Source organism: Hemibagrus wyckioides, linkage group LG18, assembly GCF_019097595.1.
Source record: "Hemibagrus wyckioides isolate EC202008001 linkage group LG18, SWU_Hwy_1.0, whole genome shotgun sequence".
Lineage (NCBI taxonomy): Eukaryota > Metazoa > Chordata > Actinopteri > Siluriformes > Bagridae > Hemibagrus > Hemibagrus wyckioides.
In genome coordinates, this window is record NC_080727.1 from 22,890,001 (window position 1) to 22,903,476 (window position 13,476).

At 39.9% G+C, this 13,476-nt stretch overlaps 1 protein-coding gene across 1 annotated transcript; it reads left to right on the forward strand.

Moving 5' to 3' along the window:
* Positions 1 to 1,971: 1,971 nt before the first annotated feature.
* LOC131369452 (claudin-3-like) lies at positions 1,972 to 13,269 on the forward strand. Its single transcript, XM_058416107.1, has 2 exons — positions 1,972 to 2,652; positions 12,093 to 13,269. The coding sequence occupies exons 1-2, from the start codon at positions 2,160 to 2,162 to the stop codon at positions 12,734 to 12,736; spliced, it is 1,137 nt and encodes a 378-aa protein (XP_058272090.1). The 5' UTR covers positions 1,972 to 2,159; the 3' UTR covers positions 12,737 to 13,269.
* The last annotated feature ends 207 nt before the right edge of the window (positions 13,270 to 13,476 follow it).

A 13,476-nucleotide genomic window follows, 5' to 3' on the forward strand; every position in this document is an offset into this window, starting at 1 on the left:
TTTTGGTCAAACTCGCTCAAATCCTTACGCTTCTCCATTTTTCCTGCTTCTAACATCAACTTTGAGGAAAAAATGTTGACTTGCTGCCTAATATATCCCACCCACTAACAGGTGCCATGATGAGGAGATCTTATTCACTTCACCTGGCACTGGTCATAATGTTTTGCCTGATCGGTGTATTGGGCTTTTTAACCCTGATACCCTGATGTGTACACAGTCTCGCTAACAGTAGTTTTGAACGTAGTAATGTTCCATAATCGTAATTTATTATTATTATTCAGCTTGCTATTATGTTGGACCTGGTTTCAGTTCCTCCTCGTCTGGTTCGTAATCAGTTTTTAATCTGTCATAATGTGCAATGCAAATATCTGGTGGTTTGCATTCTGCCAGACTCAAGATAAAGCTCATTTGAAAGGCTAAATGTTATCAGAATTTGTAAATGTTTAGTTTGTGCTTACATGAATATAGTGCAAATAGTACAACATGTAATCAAATATAAGTGATAAGAATAAAATTAATGAACAAATCAATTTTGTTTACATAACAGCATACTTCTTTTCAGGCCTCAACATGACAGAAATCATATGTATATTTTATGCTTTTAAGCTTTTAAGCCTCTAAGCTTACTCATTAGGATATTTTATGGAATCATAGTATTTATTCTGCTGAAAAAAAAAAAAGTAAATTTATTGAATATATCATTTTATATTTTTGATGGACAGGAAAATTATTCAGTGTTATACAGTTATTGTGCTGTAGCAGGACATGGCAAACCCTTAAATAAATAAATAAATAAATAAAACCAAGACACAACTTACACTCACTGAGCATTTGATGATATTAGGAACACCTACCTGTATTCTTACTCAGTCGGTGGTAGCTCAAGTGGTTAAGACTCTGGGTTGTTCAAGCCCCAGCACCGCCAAGCTGCCACTGTTGGGCCCTTGAGCAAGGCCCCCAGCCCACCCTGCTCCAGGGCACTGCATCATGGCTGACCCTGTGCTCTGACCCCAACCTCCAAGGATGGGATATGTGAAGAAAATTTCACTGTGCAGAAATGTATATGTGACAAATAAAGGCTACTTAAGTCATTTAAGCAATTATCCAATCAGTGCACATATGGTATGGCCAGCAGGTTTGGGTCGCACAAACATTATCTAGAGTTTACGCAGTTCTGTGGTCGGTGACCGAATTCGTTCAAGATGACCCGAAAGGCTAGAGTAACTCATATAATCACGCTGTACAATTGCAGTAAGCAAGAGAGCATCTCAGACTTGACAACACATTCATCCTTGAGGCAGAACAGCAGAAGATCATGTGTAAATGAATGTGAAGTGACTGAAAGAGCACTGAAAGTGTTGCTTTAATATCTTCAGTACCAGTTAAATGTTTAACTGAATTTTGCAACAGAAGCAGTCTGCTTTTCAAAACATACCCATAAATTTCTGTGCACATAATACACGTCTTTATAGAGATGATTCATTCCCCTCCTAGTTTTTATGGTCTGGTATAAAATTGTTTTATATTCTATACTTCTAGACTAGATTTCATTTAGAGATCATTCTCAGTGCATAAAAACTTGAGACCGGTGGTATGGTGCTGACTCTAAATCTGTAATACTAACACATTCACAGCGTATTTTGTTCAGTGCTAATAGTACTTGCATAAAGCTCAAAGACGGTTATTTTTAATATACAGGAAGGAGAGCAGAGCGAAACTTCCCAGAAGTCTTGTTTTATACATCTGCCAACACCAGTGAGACTAGCTAACCATTAACCATCAGGTAACAAGCCAAGCCTAGGCTGTTCATTATCCTGCAGTTCCGTTCAATAAACAAACCGTTGCTGAAACTGTGCTATTGGCCAAAGGATAATTGAAATATCAGAACCGAAGAAGGCCAACCAATGCCCGAGTGGCACCTTATCACCTCTTGGGTAGTTCAGGTTTTTTTACTCTCCGCATTATAAAGATTACAAGGGCAGGTCCACGGGCAGCCAGATCGCAAACATCTCTTTCTGAACACGACATAACACAGTGAATCAGGACATGCTCCTATCTTTCATTAGTTCTGCTGAGATTCCGGGATTACTGACCTAATTGTCTGAAGGAAAGTAAGAAAGAGTGATCAGTTCTAAGTTAACCGGAGAAACAAGGATATTATGGCTGCATTGGGGCTGGAGATTGTGGGAATATCTCTGTCTGTTCTCGGCTGGATCCTCAGCATCGTGTGCTGCGCACTCCCCATGTGGAGGGTCACGGCATTCATCGGTAACAACATCATCACAGCTCAGGTTTACTGGGAGGGCATTTGGATGAGCTGTGTGTTTCAGAGTACCGGACAGATGCAGTGTAAAGTCTACGACTCCATTCTGGCTCTCCCTCAGGACCTGCAAGCCGCCCGAGCTCTGACCATAGTGGCCATTGTCCTGGGCGTCCTGGCTCTTCTGGTGTCCATCATGGGAGCTAAGTGCACCAACTGCATCGAGGACGAGGCAGCCAAAGCCCGCGTGATGATCATTTCTGGTGTCACCTTCATAACTGCAGCCGTCACGCAACTTATCCCTGTCTCCTGGTCGGCCAATACCATTGTTCGGGAATTCTACAGTCCACTAGTGCCTGAGGCACAGAAGATGGAGATTGGTGCCTCACTGTATTTGGGCTGGGGTGCTGCGGCCATGTTGCTGGTTGGAGGCTCGATTTTGTGTTGCAGCTGTCCGCCTACAGAAAGGGAAATGAAGTATGTTCCTGCAGGCCGCGTGGCTTATACCATGACTAACCGCTCAGTGGCTCCCAGCTCTTACAGCAGGAAAGACTATGTCTGAAGGTATCTCAGCTGCATTAGAGTGCAGTAGAGGCATCTGAGCACAGGTGTCCCAAGCTGGTCATGTTTTACCTGGAGTGTGTTTATACACCACACATCCATCTACTGGACAGTCTGAAATGAATATTTATTCTTGTTTTCTGGACATTCTTTTTTTTAAATATACATTATGTCATTCTTTCTTAACATTGAACCATATGTCTCAGTATCAATATAGACACAGGGTAAGTGAAAAAAGAGTAGGTTAAGTAGTTTTTTCTCTTTTTTGACCCTTGGACTGTTGATATTGTGATCCATTGTAAAAATATTCCATTTTTCCAGAGTTTTCCATTTTTAGACCTTTATTATTCAGTAAACGTAATTGACTGTTTTTGCAGTTGTGATCAAATTATGTTTCAATAATGTTTGAATGTACTACCAAGCAAAGAAGATGTGAATGATCAAAATATTACAATAAATACACTTCAACATTTTAGCTTAGACTCCTTTAAATGTATAATTTCTAATTATGGAACTTAAAGAGCTCATATTAACAATTACTGATCAACTGATATAATTACTGATATACACTATATTGCCAAAAGTTTTGGGATGTCTGCCTTTACATGCACATGAATGTAATATGGAGTTGTCCCCCCCTTTGCAGCTATAACAGCTTCAACTCTTCTGGGAAGGCTTTCCACAAGGTTTAGGAGTGTGTTTATGTTTACACCAAATTCACTCATCCATGTCTTTATGGACCTAGCTTTGGTCACTGGTGTTGGAACAGGAAGGGGTCATCCCCAAACTGTTCCCACAAAGAGCATGAAATTGTCCAAAATGTCTTGGTATGAAGCTGAAGCATTAAGAGTTCCTTTCACTGGAACTAAAGGGCCGAGTCCAACCCCTGAAAAACAACACCTGAATTCAATGATTTGGAGGGGTGTCCCAAAACTTTTGACAGTATAGTGTATCTTTAATCTGGAGCACTTATGAGTTGAATACTTTTGCTAGCAACATTTAAAAATAAAAAAAAGTTCTTTGAAATTGAGTCAAAAATACTGACAGGAACAGGGTGTGTATTTATTGAATGCGTGCCATGGTCCGGTGAACAAGGTGTCAGGGATACCTGGATCTTGAAAACATCAGAAAGTCATGAAGAATTTCTCATCAACTCTCATTAGTCTCTCATTGTAAATATTTATTACTGACATGCTTATTTAAGCAACCCCACTCCTGGTCATTATCACACGATTTTTCATCTTTCATTAAAGCGCAGTTTATGTTTTATAAAGGTTTCTATTAGGGCTGTCAAAATGAACGCGTTATTAATGCGTTAACGCAAATACATTTTAACGGCACTAATTTTATTAAGGTACGATTAACGCAGCGCGCATTTTCTTTTTTGACCCTCGGCCTTGCCCGTAGTCTGGGAAATAGGAGATGCTGCAGCTAGCCGAAATTGAGAAATAAAAACGTCTTCTTTATATATAAAAGGATGTCTGATGGTTCTGTCGACAAGACAAAAGTCTGCATTTATTGTGGATGTGAATTAAGTTCTCACCGCAGCACCTCGAGATTAAAATATCACTTGATGGCGAAGCATACAGCTGATACAGAGAGCTCTCCTGCCCCTCTCCTGCCCCTCTCGTGCCCCTCTCTTGCCCCTCTCGTGCCCCTCTCCTGCCCCTCTCCTGCCCCTCTCTTGCCCCTCTCGTGCCCCTCTCCTGCCCCTCGCCAAAGGCAGACAACACTAGATTGTTTTCAGTGATGTCATGTGAACCTGTGTTCTGTTCTTTTCTTCATGTGTTTGTCATGAACAAGTTATTTGAAAAACATGTCTATGTTCTTTATGCTCTATATTTAAGGTGGTTTCAGTAATAAATGTACACTTTGCATGTTTAGAAGAAGTGATCTGAAAATGTTAACAGGTTTGTGTAAGTAAATATCTCAGTGCAAAGAAAGAAGTCATTGTTTTCTATGTTCTTTTTTCCCCATGTGTTTAATAGACATGAACAAGTTCTTTGAAAAATATCTATGACCTTTGAAACATGTCTAGTCTCCATGCTCTATGTTGAGTATGGTTCCACTAATAATAAACAACATACATTTCAGTATTTGTCCATGCCCATGTTGATTAGAGTATTAAAAACTAAGTATTAATTTAAGGTACATTTAGAACAGATAAAAATGTGCAATTAAATTGCGATTAATCACGAGTTAACTCATGACAATCGTGCGATTAATTGCAATTAAATATTTTAATCGATTGACAGCCCTAGTTTCTATAAACCAGGGACAAGAGTAAAGCTATTATCAAAGATTTAGCATTTAGCATGTCAAACTTTAGCCACAATACTTGCTGTTTATATAGGTGGCAGACAGCATATAGAACCTCACTGGTATGCAGCAGTGTAACCACAATGTAAATGTGTTTCTTACACATGGAGTTTCAGTATCACTTGCAGTGCAGATCTCTGATAAAAACTATAACCATGTTAGCAAAATTTCCAGCCCAGTTTCCGGCCCTATGACACAGTAAAGATCCAACAACATCTTTAAAAGAATTGGGCACTAGAAAAATTGAACATTATCTCAGTGCTTCCATGGGAACCAGTTTCACTGTAGAACACATAAATATTTGACATGGGATTTTTATTTTTTTTTTCCTTTTCATCAGTGCTTAATACAGACACCACCATAATTCCTATAAATACATCTTTAGCTGAAATATTCTAGAGTGTCTTAAAATAAAAATACATTTTTATTTTAAATATTAATCATCAATCGATTAATTGGTTCTTTTTAGCACAACAATACCAATACGTTATTCCTAATTATTCATATGACTTCAAATGAGTTCTAATACAGGATATATACACAGACCAGGCATAACATTATGACCACCTGCTTAATTATTGTGTTGGTTCCCCTTTTGCTGCCAAAACAGCCCTGACCCGTCCTGCACTGTGTATTCTGACCCCTTTCTATCAGAACCAGCATTAACTTCTTCAGCAATTTGAGCAGCAGTAGCTTGTCTGTTGGATCGGATCACACGGGCCAGCCTTCTCTCCCCACGTGCATCAATGAGCCTTGGCCGCCCGTGACCAGGAACACCCTGGAGACCAGGAACAGACCAGGAACATCCCACAGGGTGCAGACCAGGAACACCCTGCAGACCGGGAACACCCCACAAGAGCTGCAGTTTTGGAGATGCTCTGATCCAGTGGTCTAGCCATCACAATTTGGCCCTTTTGGTCAAACTCGCTCAAATCCTTACGCTTGTCCATTTTTCCTGCTTCTAACATCAACTTTGATTCATCAACAATATATCCCACCCATTAACAGGTGCCATGATGAGGAGATACTCAGTCTTATTCACTTCACCTATTCATAATGTTATGATTCTTCTATGGTCATGATACCATAAAATAAAATAAAACAAATCTCTTAAAGGTTTTAAAATCCCTGAACTTTTTTGGCATCTGTATTTTTGACCTGGTACTTTTCACAATACGTGCTTATTACAGTGTGTGATCAGAAAGGGGTGATTATAAACATTGTAAATGGAAAAAAAAATCTTATGAGTCATTTATGAAAGCAAATTCCACATCTTCTCATTTTCCTGATCTGTATAAAATAATGATTTTAATCATCAGGACACAGTTTAAATCTGAAATATTAGGCATGTCACATAACCTCTTGTTGTTTCTGGGTGCTAACTCCAGACATTTTTTTATTATCATTAAGTGAAGAAGAGTGAAAAGTTTTTGATAAGAGATATAGTCTGAGAAAACACATGTACCCTGTTTGTGTGTGCAAAATAGATGGACTCATCTGTCTATACAGGCGTTTCATCTATTTTCTATTTAACCATATTACAGAAATAGAAATGTTTTATTATAAACAGTAGTCACTGTAACCCTGAGATACACAACAGGTTCAAGCACTTTGTGTTCTTGGAAAGAAAAATGAAATAAGAAAGAAAATAGTCCTTAAGCTACAACCAGAGTCGCTCTACAGAAAGTAGATATGCTTGGAGTGTTGTCAGTTTGATTAAAACTAGAATAGAATCTTCTTCTTCTTCATTATACCCCAATTAGAGGGTGTTCATTCTGCAATGTAGGTTATTTTCACTAAGAATCACATATACAGTATATAACTAACACACCACCCTCTATCGCTGCCCCCTGGCACAGAGGCATCACTGAGAAACGGCGTTACAAACTGAACTGATGACGTTCATGTCCATTTCATTATGACCTGCAGCTCTCCAATAATGACTTGACTGAGCAGCAGTCCACCGGCAGCCTGAGAGTTTTACCGCAGTGTTTGGTTAGGGACCATTTCCTTAAGGGAAATGATCTGTACAGGAAGTTGGTCTAAGGTAAAGTTAGAAAATAACTAAAAAGATTTACAGTTAGTTGTTTCTGTGAAATATATGAACAGTTTCAAAATGTCGGTGTGTCAGAGTAGTTTAGAAACCAGATTTTTAGGCTTTTTTTTAAAGCCAAAATGTCTTCCAAACTTCCTTCATCAGTTCTGATTCTAGTTTTTTTTTTAAAGATAAGATAACACACACACACACACACACACACAAACACTATTGCAAACTATTTTACAATTCCTTGCTGTAATGCTAGCTACAGCAGTATAGATTTACTGTCCTCTGAAAATAACTCAACATACAGACATTATTGTCAAAATAGCTGGCAACAAAAGTGAGTACACCCTAACTGATAACAGCTGTACATCGTTTAACCATGCAAACTGCAACAAGTTGGTTTCCATGGCCGTCATCCCAGAAGGAAGCCTCTTCTGAAGCTGACTTACAAGAAAGCCCACAAACAGTTTGCTGAATGACCAAGAGCATGAATTACTGGAACCATGTCCTGTGGTCTGATGAGACTAAGATAAACTTGTTGGGGTCAGATGTTGTCTAGCATGTGTGGCGATGCCCTGGTCAGGAGTACCAAGAAAATTGTTTCTTCCCTACGGTTAATCATGGTGGTGGTAGCATCATGGTCTGGGGCTGCATGAGTGCTGCTGGTACTGGGGGGCTGCGGTTCATTGAGGGAAACATGGATTCCAGCATGTACTGTGACATTCTGAAGCAAAACATGATGCCCTCCCGCCAAGATGACAACTGCCTTACTGAGGAAGCTAAAGGTGAAGGTGATGGAGTGGCTAAGTATGTCTCCAGACCTGAACCCTATTGAGCACCTGTGGGGCATCCTCAAGAGGAAGATGGAGAAGCGCCATGTGTCTAACATCCAGCAGCTCTGTGATATTATATATATATATCATGATATATCATCATGGAGGAGTGGAAGTGGATCCCAGCAACAGCATGTGCAGCTCTGGTGAATTCCATGCCCAGGAGGATTAAGGCCGTGCTAGATAACAATGGTGCTCACGCAAAATATTGACACTTTGGATACAGTTTTGACGTGTTCACTTAGGGTGTACTCATTTTCGTTGCCAGTTATTTAGACAATAAACTCTGTATGTTGAGTTATTGTTAGAGGACATTAAATCTATACTGTTATACAAGCTGCACATTGACTACTCTAAAATATATCCAATTTTCATTTCCGTAGTATTGTCCATTGAGAAGATATAATAAAGTGGTTGCTGAAATGTGAGGGGTGTACTCACTTTTGTGAGATACTGTAGCTTATTTAATGGCGGAGATACCAGTGGCTTCTTTGGCAGGTTATACAGTACAGAGTGTGATAACAGTCACTGCTGATAGCTGATAGAGCTATGGCAGTAACTAATCATTACACAGCTTAGCAATATGCATTGGACAGCTTTGTTATAATCATTGATTATGAGCAGATTAGTTAAGAATATTTTGGGCTATAGAGGATATTTTAGGTGTATTAACTCTTAATATGACTTTAAATTGGCTTGACTGATTTTATATATATATATATATATATATATATATATATATATATATATATATATATACATATATATATACACTATATCAAAAGTTTTGGGACACCCCTCCAAATCGTTGAATTCAGGTGTTGTTTTTCAGGGTTTAGGCTCGGCCTCTTAGTTCCAGTGAAAGGAACTCTTAATACTTCAGCTTCATACCAAGACATTTTGGACAATTTCATGCTCTTTGTGGGAACAGTTTGGGGATGACCCCTTCCTGTTCCAACATGACTGCACACTAGTGACCAAAACAAGATCCATAAAGACATGGATGAGTGAGTTTGGTGTGGAGGAACTTGACTGTCCTGCACAGAGTCCTGACCTCAACCCCACAGAACACCTTTGGGATGAATTAGGGCGGAGACTGTGAGCCAGACCTTCTCGTCCAACATCAGTGCCTGACCTCACAAATGCACTTCTAGAGAAATGGTCAAAATTCCCATAAACACACTCCTAAACCTTGTGGAAAGCCTTCCCAGAAGAGTTGAAGCTGTTATATCTGCAAAGGGCGGGATAACTCCATTCATGTGCATCTAAAGGCAGACTGGTGCAGGCCAGTCAAGTTCCTCCACACCAAACTCACTCATCCATGTCTTTATAGACCTTGCTTTGTGCACTGGTGTGCAGTCATGTTGGAACCGGAAGGGGCCAACATACCCCTTCCTTTCACTGGAACTAGGGGGCCGAGCCCAACCCCTGAAAAACAACACCTGAATTCAATGATTTGGAGGGGTGTCCCAAAACATTTGGCAATATAGTGTACATTCTTCACAAGGACACAATTAAATTATATAAAACGTCTTCACCTGTAAAATCTTAAAACAGCTCCCATTTTAACTGTCTCTGACATCACACAGTGTCAGTCTGAAGGAAAGGTGTGAAAACGAAGGCCAAGGAGCATAATCATTTATATTCACAACATATGAATAAGGCATAAAATTATTTCTAAGAGTTTAGATATCCCAGCACCTACAAAACATGACAGAGGCTGATAGGGGAAACCACAGCAAGACCAGTAACCAGTCTGAACGAGTTACAGAGGACAGTAACTGTGAGAAAGTAAACCAGTCTATATATTTAAGAGCTCTGTGTAAACCAGGACTGTATGGAAGGTGTGGCTAGCAAGAAACCATTGAAGAGCCAAGAAGAGCCATGTGAGTGAGAGACCCAGTGAAGATGTGTGTTTTGAGACCAAGATTGATCAACAAACATAGCACAGGTCATACCTCAATTATTAGCATCTCTACAGTGAAATGCAGTGAAATTCTTTGGATTTGTCCTACCTTGTCAGATTTTCCTAGCTATATCTATCGATCCATGGTAGCTCATCAAAAAATCCCACTGGTTTCTGCTCTGCGTCTTTGACTACATAAAATAATTCTGTGTAACACTGCAGAAGATTCTTAATAGGCAATGGAGGCAAGATTTGACAGTGTGGAATCCCTCACCAGATTGTCCTACCAGTATAAAATAAACAGGTAGGATGATTTACAGTTTTTAATCTGTAGTTCCTGGATAAGCCTCCTGGTGGCCCAGCGGCCCGGGTTCAATTCCCGTGCACGGCGCTAACCCAGCCACTAAAGAGTTAACTCTCAGTGCCAGTCCCAAGCCCGGATAAAATAGGAGAGTTGTGTCAGGAAGGTCATCCAGTGTAAAACCTGAGCCAAATCGAAACATGAGGACCAGATGATCCAAACAGGGAGCAGCTGAAAGAACAACAATCTGTAGTTCCTGGACAGATGTTACAACCTCACCCTAAAGATTAGTTCTTGAGATCATTTATAATCAATGCAGAACTATACAGTATATAAAAAAAGAATATAAATGTTAATAAAAAATCATTTCAAAAGTTTAAAGTCATACAACACAGAGGCACATAATACTAAAAAAATACAAAACAATAGTTATTATTAATAGAAATCTGGACTAAATAAGACCACATAGGGCTGTAGATTGTAATCAATTCAAATGATACAGAGAAATACCATCATAAACTATTTTAAAGAATTCATTTGTTCACCACCTATTTAATTTGCACATAAACACATTTAGACTATTCTGTGCCAGTCTCTTGCAGCTCCCACACTGTACCTGAAAATAAAAGAGATGAATATATTAGTATAACTTTTCCATGAAAAATGCTCGCTGGTACTAGCTGACTTTGTAATGTGGCATCATGGTCTGGGGATATTTTTTGTCCTCGGAACCCGTAAGGAATATTGGATGGAAACAAAAAAAAATACAGGGTAATATTACACTAATCAGGCATAACATTATGACCACCTGCCTAACATTGTGTTGATCCCCCTTTTGCTGCCAAATAACAGCCCTGACCTGTCCTGCACTGTGTACAGTATTCTGACCCCTTTCTATCAGAACCAGCATTAACTTCTGCAGCAATTTGAGCAACAGTAGCTCGTCTGTTGGATCGGATCAAACTTTGCTTTAGTTTACTAAAACCTGCTTTAAACTACACTTCTCTTCAGCAGCACAGTGTTCCCAAACACAAGGCCAAAGCAATGCAGGAACAGTTAAAAACAACAAAGTGAATGTTCTACAGTGACAAAGTCAAAGTCCAGATCTGTGACAATGTTAAATATTACTGTCAACAAACAACATCTAAACCGACCTGAACAAACTGGACGGAAATCTGCTGGTAAGAATGGATGAATATCTCTCTTAAACAGTTTGTAAAGCTTGCAGAACTTTACCCCTTAAAGTAACTTAAAGCTTTCTTTGCAGCAAAAGGTGGTTCTGCAAAATGCTAGTCTACAACTAGGTGTGGGATATTTGTGTGTGTGTGTGTGTGTGAGAAAAAATACTAGCTATGTAAGTGTCGATTAATCCAGATAAATCTGGTGACATTAATGGAAGTTGAATATTTTTTGAATATTTATTTGAGGCACAGAATTTACCCCATTAATCATTTGATCAAACCGAGGGGAGCTGTTACGTAAAAGACTATTTATTTAAAGTGATCTGTGATTGATTTGGCTGTGAATTGTGTGAGCACCAGTTTTATCCCTCTATTATTAGTCTAAACACATTTACGGCTTTTAATAGCTGATTAAAGTAAATACTTAGCAATGGTTTTATTTACCCTTTTTCTCAGTGTCCTTCCTCCCAGATGGAGACAGGTGATACTCTGTGTATGGAACCACCTGCCTCCTGCCTCTCTCTGCATGATGTCATCACAGTAAGAACCGCCTCCTCCCACCTCACACACTGCTATGGGAATATAAAAGGAGCTTGTTTTCCCCACAGTACCTCCACTTTGTATAGACACACAAAGAGGCTGTCTTGGTTTTTTAATTTTTTTTGCCTTTGCCAGAGCACTTACAACTCACCATGTCAATGGGAATGGAACTTGGGGGCATTTCCCTGGGTGTACTAGGCTGGATCATATCTATTGTAACCTGTGCTCTGCCTATGTGGAAGGTCACAGCTTTTATTGGAGCTAACATCGTCACAGCACAAGTCATCTGGGAAGGCATCTGGATGAGCTGTGTGGTTCAGAGCACCGGACAGATGCAGTGTAAAGTGTACGATTCCATGCTGGCGCTTCCTCAGGACCTTCAGGCGGCCCGGGCTATGTGCATCATTTCCATCATCCTGGGTGTGCTGGGTTTACTGATCTCCATCATGGGGGCAAAGTGCACCAACTGCATTGAGGACGAGTCGTCCAAGGCCAAGGTCATGATCGTCTCTGGTGTCTGCTTCATCCTCTCTGGCCTCCTGACGCTCATCCCGGTGTCCTGGACCTCCAGCACCGTCGTTCAGGATTTCTACAACCCGTTGGTGCCGTCCACTCAGCGCAGGGAGTTGGGAGCATCGCTGTACATAGGCTTCGGGGCTGCTGTCCTTCTCATCTTCGGAGGAGCGTTGCTATGCTGCACCTGTCCACCACGCGACACCAGGTACAAGCCCCCGAAAAAAGCCTATAACGCTCCTCGCTCCACCAGTGGCTACGGGAAGGACTATGTGTGAAGTTCTTTAAAAGACAGGTAAAGATTAAATGAAGGAAGACTTCTTGAGAATCTTCTGAGTAGACTCCGAGATGAAGGGCTGTGTTACGCTGTTCATATTTGCTTTGTACTGTGTGTGCTCTGTGTGTTTGGAGTAGTTTTTTTTTAAGACTGTACCCGCTGAGTGAGAATTGTTGCTTCTCATTACATTTTTGTACACCTTTTTGTCGTATCTTTAAACCTTGCTATGCTTTTCGAAAACTAGACTCAGGAAGAAAAGGACACACTGCTTTTTTACATGAATTTGCTTATGGAAATCAGACCAGGCGTAGACTCTCAAGTCTCACATGCTGATGACTGAAACCTACATTATTTCAGATTTCTTCCATTTAAATGGACGTTTTTGTGTTTGTGTTTTTATTTAAACTTGTTTGCAGCTTTTATTTTATTTTTTATTGTAATAAGCTTCTAATAAATGATGTTAAATAACTGGACCTGAAGCGCTACAGGTCATGCTGTCCTTTATTCTCTTATATAAATGTTTATGCTGTTGAACTAGAGAGCCTTTTGTGATGTATTAAAAAACCCTGAAAAGGTGTACAGTTGAAATGACTGATGATATTTACTCTGTGTTCTCTGACAACAAAAGAAGACGGACTGCTTAGCTGCTGTGTACTGAAAACAAACACACAAGTCCTTACCACACAGAACTGTCGAAAAGCCGAATTGTTTGCCAGAGGTGGTGGTTAATGAATTACACTA

Bases quoted from the DNA above. Each gene is read 5' to 3' on its own strand.
- LOC131369452 (XM_058416107.1), top strand. From the start codon at position 2,160: ATGGCTGCATTGGGGCTGGAGATTGTGGGAATATCTCTGTCTGTTCTC. The intron at 2,653-12,092 runs ATTTGGGCTGGG...AGCACTTACAAC, and splicing joins GGAGATTGGTGCCTCACTGT to TCACCATGTCAATGGGAATG.